The sequence below is a fragment of the Spermophilus citellus genome (assembly GCF_964194105.1).
Source record: "Spermophilus citellus genome assembly, chromosome: 16".
Taxonomy (NCBI): Eukaryota; Metazoa; Chordata; class Mammalia; order Rodentia; family Sciuridae; genus Spermophilus; species Spermophilus citellus.
The window spans coordinates 43587865-43607697 of record NC_138196.1 but is presented as its reverse complement, the minus strand read 5'-3'; the positions used below and the strand labels follow the sequence as shown (position 1 = coordinate 43607697).

Genomic DNA, 19833 nt, shown 5'->3' with positions numbered 1-19833 from the left:
TTACTCTTGTTTTTCTAAGATTTCTAATCTCTTAATACTCTTAAGACATGGATATATTGACATGCCTATAAAATTAGAGTGCAGAGTGATAATGGAAGAAAGAACCCATCTTAGGATACTTGAAGAAGACACACCAAAGACAAGCAAGTAAAATCATTGTGATCTTTGCTTTGATTTCTTTGAACCAGTACTAAATATTACCTAGAGAAAACATATTGCTCTAGCTCTTTGGGTATATTCATTGAAGAAAAAATTCTAGCTCAAGTATTCAACTAACTTAATGTAAAAAATGCAGAGACAGTATTTAGTTGTTGGAGACTTTCTCTTTGTCAACCAAAGTTATATTCTAAAAAGACAAAGAAGACATCTCCAAGAAAACAAGAATTGAGCTTTGTCGTTGTTCTTGTTTTTCTTGCTTTTTTTAAAAAAAAGTGTACAGAACGTTAAAAGTACTAAAGGTATTTGAATATTCATCTAATATTTCAATACTTTTAAGGAAACTATTTTGCTTGCATTTTTTTTCTCTCAACTGCCAGCCAATTCTCCTTCTAAATTCTAACACTGACTTCCCTTCATATGATTTTGAAGTGGTTAATATAAAGTTCCTTGGAGATTTTTCTAAGAAAGCATTTAATCTTGGTACTTTAGTTAGCAAGTTAAATTCTTAAAATGACTGAGAATATACAGTATTGCCTTGATAATCCCATCTCCCATGATCCACAGGCTAAGGAATCCTAGCTTCTTACCCAGAGTCATCCGAGCACATTGCTTTTTCTGCTACGCCAGAAACATCATTGATTTAGATAGTACTGTGCATTACTGCTCCTGAGAACATCTTGCAATGACAGCCCAGAGAATATGTGACACTAGGAATGTAAAAATAGACAGCCCAAAGCATGTTAGAATATAATAAATTCAGTTTCTTAAATTCTAATATATTAATTTTGAGCATAAATATTCCCAACAATTGACTATCCCCCAGTACATATTTTAGTGTTTTCCATTTGCAGAAAGGAAAAGCACTGTCTGTAAATGCAATATTACACAATGATGTTCCAATTTAAAATACTTATTTACTATCAATGCATTGCTAATTGCTTACAATTTTGCCTTCTGTAATTATGCTAATATAATGAATAAAGTGAAGTCCAAAGTATTAATTTTTTATATCCATTTCTCCATTGGCTGATTCTGTATGCATTAATTGATGGCTTAGATGCATCTCATCTATTCTGGGTGCATAAATGTTTTCCAGTTTGCTTATTTGCCTTTGCTCATTTAAATTTAATGAATGAAAATCTCAACTTGTTTTGCCATATCCAGATACTACTCCACTTATATTTCTAATAGTTTATTGTAAATAGTTTATGTGACACATAATCTAGCATTTTATGTTAATAAATTATCTTCTATTTAAAGACATTAAGTATTACATCAAGAAAAGTCCTGCTAATAAGTATATACATATATAATGTCTGTCTCTATGTGTGTATGTATGTCACACACATATAATATACATGTGTACAAGTATGTTAAGTGGTCTAATACACTTCCATGCCATTAAAGTTAACTATATTTTGTGAATCAATTAAGCTCAGCAGTTGAGTGTATTTGAAGGAAGCAATGTAGTGTCAATGTTAAATTTTCATTTGTAAAGTATCTATGGTATCTTTCAGAATTTTAGGTTTTGTGTATGTCTAAGTCACTTGAAGATAGATTTAAATAGAGACTTCAAAGGTTGCAAAAATTCACAACCATCAATCCATTGTCCTCAAGCATAGCATTTGAACATCTGTCAGCTGAGTTACTATGGTTCAAAGACTAAAGTCCCATATAGGAAAGTTAGGCTAGGATTAGAAGAAAACACTTACATGAATACAAGTTTGCTGGGTGCATTGGTGCACACCTGTAATCTCAGTCACTCAGGAGGCTGAGGCAGAAGGATCTCAAGCTCTAAGTCATCCTCATCCTCAGCAGCTTAGCAAGACCCTATCACCAAAAACAAAACAAAAATAGGACTGATGTTGCAATACAGTAGTATAGCATTCCTGGGTTCAATCCTCATTAGTGTAAAAAATATACTTGTATATGTGTGTGTGTGTGTTTGTGTATGTATGTGTGTGTGTATAATATATGTATGTATATACAAACTTTTGAGATAATATTCACAAACTTACAGGCTGGGGAAGTAGTTCAGTGGTAGAGTGCTTGCCTAGCATATGTGAGGCCCTGACTTCAATTCTCAGCACACATGCCTGCATGCACGCGCGCGCACACACACACACACACACATGAAAATCAAATGCAATGACAAATGATAAAAGGCCTATGATGATTTTCTCAACATCATTATTAAAATTTACAAGGAAAGTCTTTATTTAAAAATTAAAAAAAATATTTTAACATTATAATTCATATTCTTTAGAACTTGATATCCCAAGAAGACACTAGTTCTATCTTACTTAACATAGCCCCATTTGAATCTTTTTAAAATTTTCCAATAATATTAGAATATAAGAAAAAAATGTACATTTATTATCAGAGAAATTATCTTCCTCATTATCAGGATTCCAAATTAAGTTTCCTCTTGTTTATGGAAGTAGGAAGGTATAATTTCCTACTGCCATGGGCTACAATAGGTGTAGTACTCAGCTGGGCTGGGGACTGAAGAAAGGGAAAGTTTGAATCTAGTCTTTATTCACCTACTAACATTAATTTCCTTCTTTTTTTTTTTTTTTTTGATACTGCAGATTGAACTCAGGAGCACTTGACCACCAAGGCACATCTCAAGTCCATTTTTATATTTTTTAATGTAGAGACAGGTTCTCACTGAGTTGCTCAGCACCTCACTGTTGCTGAGGCTGGCTTTGAACTTGTGATCCTCCTATCTCAGCTTCCTGAGCTGCTGGGATTACCTAACATTCATTTCTTATCTCCACTTGACATCAGACACAATTCTAAGTTTTAGGATATTTTGAAAGACAAAGATGACTCGTGTTTCACATTCTTGGAGATGTGTGTGTGTGTCATAAGTCAGGATAGTATATAAAGATGAGTAAAAAGAAGTATGCCCACAGTGTGATGTGACTGTCCCTGACTGGGCTGGGTTACGTCAGAGAAGTCCTCTGATACAGACAAGGGAGAGATGCTAAAAATCTTAGCAGAAGAGAAGATAAAAGTACTAATTCAGTTTCTGAGACAGATTTGAGGATTTTATACACTTATCTAAAGATAAAGATCCATATGCCATATGTGCTATGCCAAAACAAAGAAATTGATGTTGTGGAAATATCAATTACTGAGCCATGTCCAGTATTTCAAATTCCTTCTTCCTCAGTCAGTGTTCATCTTTAAGGCCTAGTTATATCTTCTTGCTCCATCCCTCCTAATTCTTAAATTATCACATTTCCCAATTATGAGAGCTTGGCTTTGTGGTTTGTGAGTAGACTGATTAGGAAAATTAGCTAATAATTTGGAAATAGAATTCTAATTTCATTTTGTAATTACATATGCTTAATCCTATACTATATTTCAATAAGTGATGAAAATTATTGATTAGAAGATACACTAGGGAAAGTAAAGTGACTGCAAGATTGTCTATAAAATGGATTCAAATTCAATACTATTAAAGGATATGAAAAATAAACAGTAAAATCTATAAAATGAAAAATGACTCAAGATTCACAATTGAATGATGCCTGAGAAGCATGCTATTATGTAACAATATGGGTATTGCTGTCCCCATTGTAGAGGGAAAACAGGAGAGTCATTTGCTTTCCAAGTGTTCATGGAGCATCCCGGAGGTATCAGGGGTAAAGCAAGTCTTCAGCCTGCAAGACATTCCCTCTTCTTGTGGATATAGGGTGTCTTTAAGTGGCTAACCTCACAGACCTTATTAAGATAATGTCAAACAATAGGAGATCCTCTATATACCCAATCAACCTAGCCCAGCAGTATTCTCCCAATTAGACAGACTCTTGTAAAGGGTAAAAATCTAAAAGTACTAATTCAGATGTAAACATACATTCCAAAGGAACAAACAAAATGCTATATGTATCTCTTTCTTTTTCTACAAAATTAAATGTTAATGGTTTCCTGTATGCCAGTTTCATTTTTAAACCTTTCCTCTGACTATAGGAGCGGATGCTGTGGAAGCTCAGTGTAAAAGATTTGAAGTGAGAGCCAGTGAAGATGGCAGGGTGCTGTTTTCTGCAGATGAAGATGAGATTACCATTGGGGCTGAAAAGCTGAAAGTTACAGGTACTGTAGATGGAGGTCTTGGAACAAATGTAACTTATTCAAAGACTATGCAAATGCCCAAGAGCTACTGTGTAACATGTATGATTCCCATGCCTAAAATGATCACCAAACATCGTGATTTCACAGCATTTTATTTTCAAACAGTCTATAAGCAGAAGACATGTGTTTGGAGAATAGGAGGTTACTGTTAACAGCCTTAATCAGACAAAAACAAGTAAAGCTGCAACTGTCAGGTAGAGGGAGGAAAATGGATGTGGGTGGTATAAGAAAAGATGAGGTGTAGAGGCTGAGCAAAAGGTGATCAAAGGTGGAAAAATCACACTTAGAGATATTATTATTTAAACTGAAATATATGTAAAAAGTAAATATCAGCCTTTTAATTTTAGAGGAGGAAAAGGTTATAATATGAATAAATTTTTGTTCTCTAGGGTTAATAATTTGCCTCAGTGTTATGTAAATGAATAAATAGTACTATACATACATTGTTTAGAAGTATTTAAGTCATTATTATAATATTAGGGTCACAATAGTCAGCAATGAAATTTACACAAACAAAAATAGAGAAGTGAGACTTGAAGTGGAGAAGAATTTGCTCAAGACAATTTTGAACACAATCTCTTTGAAATTATTTGATGGGAAACCATGACACAAATAGTATTTTGATGCAATATTTTTAATCTTTTAAAAGTACCCAAAGAGATCGAAATATTAAAAAAAAAAACGGAAAAAGAAAAAACAATTTGGCTTAGTGTTTCCCAATCTAAATCAGATTACATGGCATATCTGCCTTACTTTTTAGGTCAAGCTGAGTCCAGGGACCATGTGGGAATAGTTAGCATGAGAAATGAAGAACACATCTCTGCTCTCATGCTCTCTGGATTAAATCCTGCCTTCTCTACTCCATATTTTAAATGAACTCCTCAGGCCTCTGATTTTACTTCACCTAAATGATTGAACTTGTGATAACTGTGGTGTTCAAATTGCACATGACCATGTACCTGCGTGTACCTGTGTGTCTTTTGACCATTCTTAGTAAATCACAGTGGTTGTGTTAGCTTTTTGTTGTTGTTGTTGTTGTTGTTAACAAAGATAATATTAATTTGATTAACTTTCCCAACATGTGGCTGTGTTGCTATTAAGATGTATTTTTAGATAATGATAAAATGCAACAGGGATTGTTGACCGGAGATCCTCACTGAGCATCCCCTGAAGTGGATCATATACCCCAAATACTCTCACGACTAGTGTCCCACTTGAAATTCTTCTCTTGTGAGCATATCCTGCTGAGGGACTGGACCCTGCACTGCTGGGTGGGTGTTGGGGTGGTCACTGTGACTGCCCACTGGTATTATCACCCTGTATATTTTAGGACCCTAGCAGGTGAGGAGAAGAGGCACCTACTTAGGGTACACATTACTCCTCTTGAGTCCTGAGTTGGGAGACAGGGACCCAAAGATGTATGAGGATTTTGGTTTCAGCATGGGGTACAGACAACTCAGAAGGGACACCAGCCTTAGAACTGTCAAAACACGCGTTGCTGGTTGGTGAGTAGGTGGGGAGCCTCAGAAGAGACACACCCACAGGGAGTTGGGCAAATATGATTTCAACATTTACCAATGTTTGAGTCTTGGTAGTGCCTACGCAATCCTGAGACAGATTTGAGGATTTTATACACTTATATAAAACCCCTTTCATCCATATTCAGACATTCCAAGTAGGCATTTTGCATTCATAAGTGAGGGAAGGTTCTAGAATTCTTGATAGCTTTTATGATCTCATGGAATTTTAAAATCCTCTGATTTTTGTATGACTTTGACTTGTCTCATAGTGGTTCCAAGTAAAATGCTGTCTTGACAAAATTACACATTAGATCATTTCATGGGCTCTTTAATTTTTTTTTTCTTTGAGATAGGTAGACATTCACTTGCTTTCCTCTTTTTCTTGATAGCCTGGCTGCAGTGTACCATCAATTGCACAAAATCCAGGAAGAACATGCTTAGGTTTTTCTATCATAGGACAGTCATCCATTCCTTCTTACTCTCGCTCTCTCCCAACTCTGACCCTGCTTTGTGTGTATGAATATGTGCGTGAGAGTGGAATGTGATGTATGTATGTAAACCTGGACACATGGATGAATAAGTATCTCACTCTAGCTTCAGTTTTCCATTTATTTCTCTGTCTCAAACATACACACAAGGCTGTCCTTTTTATAATCTTTCATAATCCTTTTCATGTGTTTTACAGTTTCTCAGACACCTTAATCAGTTTTACAATAGAGGACTGTACCAGCTTATTTTAGAAGATCCTAATAATAAAATAATATAATTTGGAGTCATATTTGCAGGAGTCAAGGAGGGTGTTTTGAAAGGGGTGGAAGCATAACACATTGAAACACCAAGGATTGCTGGGTGCAGTGGTGCACGCCTATAATCCCAGCAGTTTGGGAGGCTGAGACAAGAGGATCATAGGTTCAAAGCCAACCTCAGCAACTTGGTGAGGCACTAAGCAACTTGGTGAGAACTTGTCTCCAAATAAAAAATAAAAAAGGTTAGGATGCTCAGTTTTTTAAGAACCCTCTGGCACAAAAGAAGAAGGAGGAGGAGGAGGAGGAGGAGAAAGAGGAGGAGGGAAAGAAAGAAAGAAAGAAAGAAAGAAAGAAAGAAAGAAAGAAAGAAAGAAAGAAAGAAAGAAAGAAAGAAAGAGAAAGAGAGAGAGAAAAAAAAAGAAAAGACGGATCCAAGAACTGTGAGAGCATCTCCACAAAGAGCCCTGACATTTAACCTGATGATACAAGAGTTCCATGTACTTACTAAATAAATGCTAGATGAGAGTGTATTAGTAGTCCTTCCAAAATCCAATCCCATTTCTGATTTCAAAGAACCTGTATGCCCTCAGAAACACAGACACAAATATACACATGCACACTCAAATGCCCTCTGAATCCTGGCTTGCTTTTATCAGAATACCACATATTAATCATACAGTGGCTTTATTTCTGCCTGCAATACTTCTAATATAAAGGAAAATAAAGATATCAAAGGTAAATATAATTTAAAATTTCACATGCATAGAGGAGAAAATTGTGCATAGCATAGCATGCTCTGTAAGGGCACAGGGATTGATTAGCAGGCTCACATACACTTTAAAGCAGTGCTTGAGTCATTTGGCAAATAACACTACAAAGAGACACTGACTCCAGGGTGCTTCATATAAATTAGGTAGCTGTGCTGACAAGACTTCAAAGTTACATGTGACAAGAGATCTGCATGAGGTTTATTCTAGAATTGTAAATTTGTGACATGAAAGTTTTCTATTTAAGCAATATCCATAGGAATTACAATTAAAATGGATCCCTCATCCCCTCTGTCTTTATACTTTATGAACAATGGCATTGGGTAAATGGACTTTTGTTTCAGGGTGACAGAAGGAGATGAATTTATTTAGACAATGGGTATATCTATACATCTAAGGCAAAATTATTTATGACGAAAATTATTCATAGACCTGGTGCAATTCAACCTATTTGCATTTACCCTACCTCGAAGAATCTGGGATTTGCCTAATGCATTCAAATACCCCTGCAGGTGGACAGAAGTAAAATTCCCAGCTCCTACCTGAACACCACCACCACCATCACACCCCATAGTCATGATGAATATTCATCTGCTCAATTTTTGAAATTTTGTTACCCTTGACATTACTTGCCCCACTCAGTAATAATTTGCTTGAATTAATTTAAATATATTTATTTGCCCTTAACATACCCTTGCTACATCACTGAGTATAAAGGAGTTTTGTGCTTTACCTTATATATGAGTATTCTAAAACTTTATTTTTGTTTTTTAGTCCCTACAAATGGGCCAATGATATTACTTAACACATTTATCTGTTGAGATCTAGTAAACAAACAAACAAACAAACCAAGATATAAGCCTTTGTATACGAAAGACTCTTAAATTTAGTGCTTTCAGGCACAATCAATCAACTGTAATCTGCACTTTCATTTGTATTCCAAGCAGCCTACTAACTTAGCTAACAAACTGCAACTCCAAGTCACTTGACTTTGAGGTGAAAGACTTTAGCCCTGTTGAATCCCTTCATGTTAAATTAAAATCTACTAGTTGGACTTTGACTTCTGTTTTGCTTAAGAGTGGAAGACGAAAGTAGCAAAATGTTGGAGGAAAAAGTGGTATCTCTTCTTTCCAGACAGTAACAATTAAAACTAGCAGCCTGAGAGAATGGAGAAATCCAGCCCTGGATACACCCAGTGCCCTAGTGTTTGAAAGCTTTTTTTTTTTTTTTTTTTTTTTTTTTGTCTCTTTCCTAATTGAATGATTAGAGAGACAGTTCCAAGGCTTGTTTGACAACAGAAGAAAGGATTTTCTGAAGAGCTGTCTTTTAAATTAAACACCATGATTTTGGGTCAGGATCAATATTTTCTGGTTCATCTTTATTAGTTGGTCTTCTAGTTCCTAGTTCTCATCTGTTACATTAGCTCACTGTGCTGAAGTCAGCTTTGGAATCAACCTTTCTACTCGGTAGAGCTATTGTTCCTCCAAAAGCTAGGAATATGGAAATATGCAGGCAACAGGATGGGGCTAGTGTTTGTTTTGTTTTGTTTTTTCTTTTTTAATATAATTTTTTAGTTGTAGATGGACACAATATCTTTATTTCTTTATTTTTATGTGGTGCTGAAGATCTAACCCAGTGCCTCACACTTGCAAGGCAAGAGCTCTGCCACTGAGCTACAGCCCCAGCCTTGTTTTTGTTTTGTTCTGTTTTTGTCTCAGTAGCTCCTGAAGAAATGCAATTATATCAAACTCTAGAACAGTGATGTGCCATCACTGAGTTTTCTCTGGTAAATCATTTCAAGTTGATAGACTGGAGTCAATAACTAAACTTGAGTTTTCTTGTTGCTTCTTAACTTACTGAAGTTCAACATTTCAGAGACTCTAAACATTAGTACTATTCCAATTTCCCCCCAAATCTTTAGGTAGAAATCAACGTTTGAGTTGGAAATGCATAAACAGTGAGCTACTGCACAGAATAACCTGCTGTCACAAAATGCGCTCTTTCCTCAGAGCACCTTACCTACGTTCCTCTCCAGACTTATTTTAATTGGATAAACTCTCATTTAATGTTCCCTATTTTTGTTTTATTAAAGCAAAACTTCTTGAAAATATAATAGAAATGATAAATGTGAAGAAGCTGCGAAAGATGATAGCTTATTTACCAAAAAAACTAAAAAATGTATAACTTCTGCGTTTGGTGCTTTTAAACTTATTTGCATTTGATCTGTAAAGTTTTTATTACAGCTACAGATCTTCGATTTACAAAATCTCTTGGAAATAGAATTAATCCTCCTGTGTATAAATGGGTAGTCTGATTTTTTTATATATCACGATGATGCTCAAAACTATATTACTAATAGGAATGAGTGTACTAGAGAGTCAACAGTTTGTTTGCTTGCTGGCTGTCAGCGAGGTCTAGGATTAGTCCTAGAGTCTGCCCATATTCTTATGCTTTCCAAGTATCCTGCCTCCAGGGACCGTCCATTGAATCCTCAATATTAACAGTTCTTCACTTTCCCTTCTGCTGCATTTGTCTTATTTCCTTTTGTGCCAATAGCTGCAAAAAGCTCTCTCTTTTTTTTTTTTAAAGAGATGTGATTACCTGGCCAGATTATACTGTTTGGATACCTAAGTAATAAAAACAAAAATAAAAAACAAAAATCTCCCTCTTGTATGATCTATTGATTAGTAACCTTAATACATCTGCACAGGCTCCTTCTCCTTGTAACATAATATATTCACAGGGTCCAGGATTTAGGGAAGAATATTTTTGAGCTGAGGGGCACGGTTCATTATTTCGCCTACCACTCTGTTCAAATTTCAAATTTTTGAAATACTTTAGGCCTGCTTTTTTTCCTTGTTTCCCCCCCTCTCCTGCTATTAAAATAGTATTATAAGCAGCACCTAACTTGTAGGGTTTGGGCAAAGAAAAAAATAGGTCTATGAAAATAACTTAGGCCAGTCCTGGTACAAATTTGATATTTAATAAAAGCTTTTTCTGAAAAATTATTTTGAAATGCCATTATTATTCTTGTTAGTATTATATTTTTAAATATACCATTGTAAAGGAAAATAAAAGACACTAGATAATGCATGAAGAAAGAAAACAAGGGAGTTGAAAATACATGAAGTAGAACTTCCATATTTTCATGTTAGGAATACAACATTTTAGATTTTGCTAGATATTTAGAGTTCTTACAAGACTTCATGAGAAAATGTAAAAAAGGATAAAAGAAGATAGATATGTAATACTAGTTATATCCTCCAGAGAGTAGCTCAAACAGTATAAATTTCATTTTTTTTGCTCACATAACGTTGCATATGAGCGGGTTCTGCAAATCACCCAGTGATACTAGGTTACTGAGGATTTAGAGATCTACACCCTTATAGGCCCAGTTAGTTGCCTTTGACATAAAGTTGAGGCTGTCACATACCAGCACTTCTACACTTCAGCATGGAAATAGTGCAGAAAAGAGGAAGTAGATGAAGATAATTTTCTTATAATTTTACAATGTGGAAATAGCATTGATCATTTATCTGTTGCCCAAAAGTTAGTCATGTACTGATGCACAGCTGTAAACTCTTACTAATGCCTATGTTCTTTGTTAACACTTGTGATTGGGGATTTCTTTTAATAAAAGAAGAATGAATTAAATGAGATAATGAACCATTACTGCCATAGGATGTGATTTAATAACACAGAAATCCTGGTAGAGAACAGCAAAAGGAAAGAAAGCAAAAATACATAGTATGAATAGATCATCAATTAGATTGTGTCAGCCTTGAAATGGTCCTTATATTCTCACTCATCTCAGTCCACAGCATAATCTTTTACTCTAACATGATGATTACAGAAAATCTCTATGCATTTAAATCTAACATATCTATTTTAAAAGTTGTTACTATTATTTCATTCAGCAAATCATGAATATGCCTTCACTCCCCATTCATATCTTCACCAAACTGTAACCTCACTCCCTGGATCAGGACTCCTAAAATTTTTAACGTGACATTTTTTTTTTCTTAACTTTCAACATATACACCCTAGTGTCGATTGGTCAAGGAACTCAATTTTCCATGTCTTTGAAAACTCCAAATGCTTGGATTCAAAGACTAAGTTCCAGATACTAAAATTTAGACCTGAAAATTTTATATTTATGCAACTCAGGTGCCCAAGGCTGGATGAAGAGGCCAAGTAAAAATTAATGGAGGAATTCTGGCTTTGACCCAGTAAGGATCTCATACCCGAGTCTAAAAATGGGTGATGTGAAATTGGAGATTCAGAGACAAAATTTGAGAACTGGATGAAGACAAATTCAATATGAAGCCAAGTTAGAAACTGACAATAATCATGTTGCATTTTACTAAGAGTAGAAACCACTCTTCAGTATTGGCATCTTCATTTATGGGTCCAAGGCCTAAAGTCATAGCTGTGTAAGCACCAAAGAGCTCAGGCCAATGGGAATTTCCTTCTGCTCTCTCTCCCCAGCTTCCTTCCCTCCCTTTTTATTTTCTCCCTTCCTCCCTTTATCCATCTGCCCCCCCTCCCTCCCTCCCTCCCTGCCTCCCTTCCTTCCTTCCTTCCCTCCTTCCTTCCTTCACATAAGGCAGGCAACCAAAGATAAAGACAGTCCAGAGGAAGCTGGAACCAGTGGGAGGAATAAGAGAGGACAGTGGTATCTGACAGTCAAAAAGGATGACGTCACTAGAGCTTGGGAAGAAAGCCTGGCAGGGGCTACGCCCAGGAGAGGGGAGCCTCAGAGGGGGCTTATGGCCCATCACAATCCTAAAACAGGTCACATGTTGGAAATTGAGCCAATAAATAAATCTAGTAATGATTAAGGGAGTCATGTTTCTCACTCATAGAGAAGGGTGATGTAGATATTAAAACAGTGAACAGAGAATTTGGTTTGGGCAGTGAGCCACAGCTTACGGATTCCTGATACAAAAAGAGAAATGTGAAATCGGGAAATGAAAAACAAAGTCATCTTTAAGCAGCTTACTGTGAAAGCACAGCAAATAAATCTAGCTCTAACATTTGCTTATGGTTATTTATTTCTTCAGAGCAGAAAAGTATTTATCAGGAAGCTAATAATGCTTAAATTGGATACTTTAGAAATTCATTCTCACATGTATTTCTGAATAGTGTGTAAAACAAAACATATTAATTGCAGACACTTAATAATTATATTTTATTCTTCCCCAACTTTCCCTGACAAGAAATTCTGCATCCAGATAAAGGTCAATTGAGCTGCAGATATATTTTTTTTATTTGTTCTTTTAGATATACATGATGGTAGAGTGTATTTTGAGATATTGTACATAAATGGAGTATAACTTATTCTACTTAGGATCCCATTCTTGTGGTTGTACATGATGTGGAGTTAAACTGGTAGTATATTCATATATGAACATAGAAAAGTTAGGTCTAATTCATTCTGTTGTCTTTCCTCTTTCTATCCCAGTTCCCTTCCTTTCATTCCCCTTTGTCTAATCCAATGAACTTCTAATCCCCCATCCTTATTGTGTGTTAACATCCACATATCACAGAGAATATTTGGCCTTTGATTTTTGGGGATTGGCTTATTTCACTTAGCATGATAGTCTCCTGTTCCATCCATTTACCAGCAAATGCCATATTTTCTTCCTTATTTATGGATAAGTAATATTCCATTATGTATAACACATTTTCTTTATCTAATCGTCTGTTGAGGGGCACCTAGATTGATTCCATAGCTTTGCTATTGTGGAATGAGCTGCTGTAAACATTGATGTGGCTTCATCACTGTAGTATGCTGATTTTATGTCCTTTGGGTATATACCAAGGACTGGTATAACTGAGTCAAATGGTGGTTTCATTGCAATTTTCTTGAGGCATCTCCATACAACTTTTCAGAGTGCATGTGCCAATTTTCAGTCCCACTAGCATCATATGAGTGTATCTTTTTTTCCACATCGTCACCAACATTTACTGTTATGTGTTTTCTTGATAATTGCCATTTTGACTAAAGTGAGATGGAATCTCAGTGTAGTTTTAATTTTCATCTCTCTAATTTAAATTGCAGATATAGTGAGATACATTGTGCTATGCCTGTGTGGTTGAGGGAACTTTCATTTATACCTGTTACTGTGAACTATTATATCACAGAAAGACACAGAGTAATATATCCATGGATCTTTGAGGTATCTTAGCCATTATCATAAGGTCAAATTGTAATATGAATATGTTCTTTCAGAATATGCTTGTAATGAAGGATAAAAATCATTTGAAATATAGTAAACAGGAAACCAGTCTATAAAATAATATTCTAATAATAAAATAATAAATTCTAAGCACAAATGTAGTTACCATTGCACTTAGTAAAAAGGAAGTGTTGTACTTGACAATGCAGTATACACAAATGTATAGGCAAATTCCATTTGTATCAGTTTTCCCTGCTTGTACAGCAAAAAAAAAAAAAAAAAAAATCTATGGTAACACTTTGAATGTTTAAAAAAGCATGTTTTATACATCATAATGTATTAGATCACATTACACTCTGATAGATGATTGTATATAAACATATAAACTAAAGCAAAATTGTGATATGCAGAGCATATGCTGTGTCATAATACCTACATACATTCATTAGCCAGTCAATGAGCATTAGAAGGGAGTAATTTGGTTACACAATCTTATAACTCAATGTAATGTTGTGATAATTTTTAAATGCACGTTGAGTTTTACATTAGTCAGTTGAGGGAGTAGGCAGCTTCAGGCTCTCTAATAGAAACATCACACAAAAGTAGAAATTGTCAGAACCAACTTGTCAAGACTCTGAAAAAGAGTCAAAGGTTTACAACATCCATATAAACACTGAATTGAGTAAAAGGCAACTTCAAAATGGTAAGGAAGCTTGGTGCTTTCCCTGACCCACCCCAGCTCTTTCTAGATTCTGGTCATCTTAAAGCATCCGTGGACAAATGCTGCATCTGGAAAGCAAAATTGCTAAAATGAAAAAAATAAATCATTAGAGAAGTTTAATAACCAATTTAAGCAGGTAAAAGAAATAATCAACAATCTTGAAAACAAAAAAAATGGAAGTATTGATTCTGGGGAGCAGAAAAATATAAAAAATGAAAATGTGTGAATAGAGCCTAACAGATGTATGGGACACCACCAAGGAACCCATGTGTGCAATGTGAGAATCCGCGAAAAGAGAGAAAGAAACAATATTTGAAGAAATAATGACCTAAAACTTTCCAAACTTGGTGAAAGACATACATATACATATCGAAGAAACTTAACAACCTTTATATAATGAATCCAAAGCAAAATGAGATACTTTATAATCAAACTGATGAAGATTAAAACAAAAGGAATATCCGAAGCAGAAAGACAGGAGGGACTTGTCACATATGAGGATGATCCTCAGTAAGAATATTAGAATTGATGGATGCCACAATGCAATGGGAATGACATATCTACATTACCAAAGAAAGGCAAAACTGTCTATCAAGATTTCTATACTCTGCAAAACTGTGATTCATAAATGAAGGAAAAATTAAGACATTGCCAGATTTAAGAAGCTGAGGGAGAGTTTTATCCCTAGGTCTCCCCATAAGAACTGCTGAAAGGAGTCCTTCAAGCTGAAAAAAAAGTGACTGTAGACACTGACTCCTTGTAAATCAATAAAGATCTTGGAAGAAGGCATATACATGAGCAAAACAAAAGTGTTATTTTATTATGGTTTCTAATTCCATATATAGGTGGGATTTAAAAGAGAAGTACATTGAATAATTATAATATTGTTATTAGAAACAAAAAAAATATATGCAAATAGAATTTGTTAATAACACCAAAAATTGAGGGGGAAGGGGAAGATGGTACTATACAAGAGCAGAAATTTGTATGTGCCTGAAGTTAAATTCACATTAATTCCAAGTTATATATTTAGGATGATTAATGCCTTCTTTAAGGTAACGGTGAAGAAAAACACTTGTAGAATATATACAAAAAGAAATGAGAAAGCAATCAAAATGTGTCACTCTAAAACATCAATTAAACCTAAAGAAATCTGTAATGGGGAAAAGAAGGGGAAAGAAACTCTAAGACACATCGGAAGCAAAATAAAAACAGGCAAAAGAATGTTTTCCTTACCAGCAACTACTTAGAGCATATATAGTCTTCAAGGAAAAGGCAGCACTGGCAGAATATATTTTGGAAAAAAAAAATCCAACTTGACTTTACAACATCATCCAAACATGACTCTGCAAGATATAAACTTTATATCCAAAGACACAATGGATTGAAAGTGAAATGATGGAAAAGATATTTCATTTAAATACTAACCAAGAGAGAGTTGGAGAGGAAACACTAATATCAGTCTCTTAATGAAAAAGTAATATAAGAGATTAAAAAAGACTAAATATAAATGGAGAGATTCAAAATGTCATGCCTCTGAATTACAACTTCACTGCCCTTTTGAAGAGCAATCATGGACAATTCAGTTAATTGGTTTTTCATCAGTAACTGTTGAGGCAATAAGTGAAAACACATCACTTACTTTTCATGGATTTAAGGTGAGCCAAACCATGGAAAGCATCATGTCTGAATCATGGTCCAAAAGTGATCAATTAGTGGTCAATAAATGTTGAAAATTATTATTATTAGAACCAAAAATTGACATTATTTAATATTATGTATTAATGAAATGACTTTCTTACTTTTATAGTATTTCCTATTAAGGTGATTTAAATTTAATTGTTTATTATTTTTTTCCTTTCCCTTTCTAATATAGACATAATTTTATAAAATTGCTAAATACTTCATGTAACACTGAACTATATTCAGGCCAACGTAATAAAAACAATTTATTAGATAATCCAGAGGTATTTAAGTGAAAAATAATGTAAGAGTATAAGAAGGGAAGTAAAAAGAAAAATAATTGTAGGAAATATATTGCATATTACATTCTAAGACAAGATAAAGCATTATGGCAATAATAAATCAAAATGATGAGATTAATAGCATTGGTATAGCCTTTGCCACTGACAAAGTACAGTCATTTGCACTAATTCACTTACTCCATAGTATTTAGGGGAATGTGTGTTATTATCTTCATTTGGCAAATTGTGTATCAGGTTAAGCAATTTGCAGGAAATATACACAGGTTAGGAATTAGACCTGGGTCTCCTCACTTATGACCCCATCTCATTTCCACTTCATTTTATCTGTGTCCATTTATGTATTTTTATATAACACATTCAGATCCTGAAAAAGAATTTCTATAGGAAGGAGAGCTTCTAGGACATGATTTATTTAGTAGCTAGGCTATTATTTCAATCAGATTTATTTAGTAGGCTTGAAAATGTTAGAGGAGGAAAGGAATGAGCATACTTAAAAACTAGATATCTGACTTTTCAACTAAATCAGAGAGACCTCCTAGAGCAAGTGCTATATCTTGAAGTAGCTGTGTAAATTTTAACTTTAGGACATGCCTATCAATGTCAATGAGAGATATTAATTTATGCCTGATAGATTTTATAAACACTTTAAAAAAACAGTAATATCTCTGTCTAAAATTTAAAAAGTCTTTTGCAATGAGAAATAACAAATTTTAGTTTGTTTTTTTTTAGAGAGAGAGAGAGAGAGAATCTTTTTGTAAGATGGACACAACACAATGCCTTTATTTTTATGTGGTGCTGAGAATTGAACCTGGGTCCCGCCCATGCTAAGCAAGTGCTCTACTTCTGAGCCACAATCCCAGCCCACAAATTTTAGTTGTATATCAACTGTATATTCATTAATCAGACTGACCATTGTCTTTAAACATAACTTGCTGGAGTATGCCAAAATATATCTCACTCCTAATTTCACCTGCAGGGTTTTGCACAGTGTGCTTTGTGTAAATTGGATAGAATTTCCATGTTCACATTCATAGAAATAATAACTAGAGTAATCTTTCACTTCACTATAGAGGAAGGAAGGGAGAGAGAGAGAGAGAGAGAGAGAGAGAGAGAGAGAGAGAGAGAGATAAAAGATTGCAAACTTGAATGAGTTGTCTACATTTTGCAATTACTAACTACTTATACTAATTCCCTGTTGCTGCTGTTATAATTGCCAACATTTGAATGAATTAAGAAAGATAAATTTATTAACTGCAGTGCTAGGGGTTAGTTAGAAGTTTTAAGTCATTGTTCACTGCACTAAAGTCACAGTCTCTGCCATTCTCCTTTTTGAAATAATCCATTTCATTGTTTTTCCAGCTTCTAGACATTTTCTCTTCACATTTCTTGGCTCTCATGTCTTCCTACATCTTTGAAGCCAGCAATACGAGGCCAATACCTTATGCTAACATGTCTCCAATTCCTCCACATCTGCCTCTCTCATTTATCTTTAATGATCCTTGCAATTATTGGTGGCCATCTTGTATAATCCAGGGGAATCCCATTTTGAGATGCTATCTTTAGCCATCTTAAATCTATTTGACATTTGGATTCCCTTTAGCCTGTGAGGGAACAGATGCACAGATTTCAGAGATTTTACATAGATCTTTGAGGTGAGAGAGAGCATTATTCTCCCTGCCATGTTAATTGTAATATATCTATTTCATCAAATATTTTTTTTTATTCTCTAAATTGGGAGCTGTGGGAAGATGTAAGGATGGGAATAATTAATACCAGCTTCATACTTCCTTGAATTCAGGATTGATAATTTTGAATAAATGAACTTAAGTTCTGGGTCTGTTGCTCAGTGGTAGAATGCTTGCCTAACATGTGTTTAGATTCAATTCCCAGTACCATAAAAAATTAAATAGAAATGAAATAAGAGTGGGAATATTTGTGTTCTAACTCTTACCTAGTTTGCGTTTTTTTCTAGCCTTGGGTCATTTAAGACTGTATGCCTTTGGGTATGTTGTTCACCCTCTCTGTGCCTCCATTTTCTCAGTTGCAAAATGGAGATATTATGATTATTTTATTTTAGAGTTTACTGTAATAATTATAGAACTTGACTTACATTTTTTTCAGAGTTTATCACAATGAAGTACTAAGTATTCAGTAAACATTAGCCATGATCATGAGTATAATTATCCTTCGTAATTTGTGTTTTAAGACAAGTTGATTAGAATGAATTTTCAGTGGCTATTCTATTTTATTTACCACTACTTTACTATCTAACAGGTGAAACACATATCATGAAATCTTAGCTTTAAAATTTCTATTAAATATTCATCATTCCATTTTTCCAACTAAGTTTATGTCTGCTCTCAGATGTTTGTAATATGCTCATTCTCCCTTTAAGCATTTGGTGACAGAAATCTCGTAATCTCTCAAGACTCTCTGATCTACCCTTAGATGACATTGATTTACAAAGTCATTTATCTTTAAATGAAATAACAACATATATTTAAGGTGACATTATATTGGGTAATTGTTACCTCTTAAGAATCAAACATTTTGTTGATGTAGCTGACTCATTTGTTAGGAAAAGGTCTATAAAACTTTTCTCTGTATCAAAGTAAGTCTTTAAGTGAGGCAATGTTTTCTATTTTTTTTTCTGTATATTAAACAATTATTTTGAGTTTCTCACAGGAGAAAGGAAGAAGAGAAAGTTCCAAAAAATACAAGGAAAAGAAGCGAAGCTGACTATAACTTGAAAATATGGCTGCTAACTGGAATTAGAAGGGAATTAATGGGGTAGAGGAAGGATCTAAAAGGGAGGAGGAACTGTGGAATAAAATTCACCAAATTATGCTTTGGACATATATGAATATGCCATAGTGAATTTCACCTTTATATATATACACATATATACATACATACACACACACACACACACACACACACACATATAAAGACACACACAATAAAATGTCAAAAACAACAGATAAATAGAAGAAAAACCAGTGGATTAGAGGAAGATGAACAGGTATAGGAAGGAGGGTAGGGAAAAAGTGATTGAAAAGGAGCAAATTATAGTCTGTGCATGCATGATTATACCAGAATGAGCCCCATTAATATATATATATATATATATATATATATATATATATATATATATATATATATATAACTAAAATGGCCAAATAAAAAAAAATTTTAAAGAACATAGATATTACAAATATCTTTATGGAGAGTTAATAGTCATTGTTAAGTCATGCTATTGGGCAGTGTATTTTAAATGGCTAAATTTACTCTATTTTATTGAATCACAATACTTTATTAAATATTTCCCTATCATTGAGCATTTTGATTTTTTCCCCTTCATAGGGTTATCATCAAATTCCTTGTAGCTAAATTTGTATGACCATATATAAGTATCTCTTTAGAATAAATTCCTTGAAATTGAATTATTTGTTCAAAGGAGAGAAACCTTAATAAGTTTCTATCATTTTGTGGCATAATCAACACTGCATGAAAATTTTCATGTCCCTGAATCGTCATATGTTCCCATCTTTTCAACTGATCAGACATACCAATAATGCTAAGTATTTGGGAACCATACGTTGTAGCATGATAC

At 34.3% G+C, this 19833-nt stretch overlaps 1 protein-coding gene across 2 annotated transcripts in view; it reads left to right on the top strand.

The window, feature by feature from the left end:
• Window positions 1–19833, top strand: part of SGCZ (sarcoglycan zeta) — a gene marked incomplete at both ends in the record, with an annotated part of 453998 nt that overhangs the window by 398233 nt on the left and 35932 nt on the right. The window contains one exon of one of the 2 annotated variants that reach the window (XM_081269703.1): window positions 4138–4260. The exons of the other annotated variant lie outside the window; for it this stretch is intronic. Within the exon in view, the coding sequence (XP_081125829.1) occupies window positions 4138–4260 (123 nt within the window). The remainder of the gene's footprint in view (window positions 1–4137; window positions 4261–19833) is intronic. 2 annotated transcript variants of the gene reach the window in all.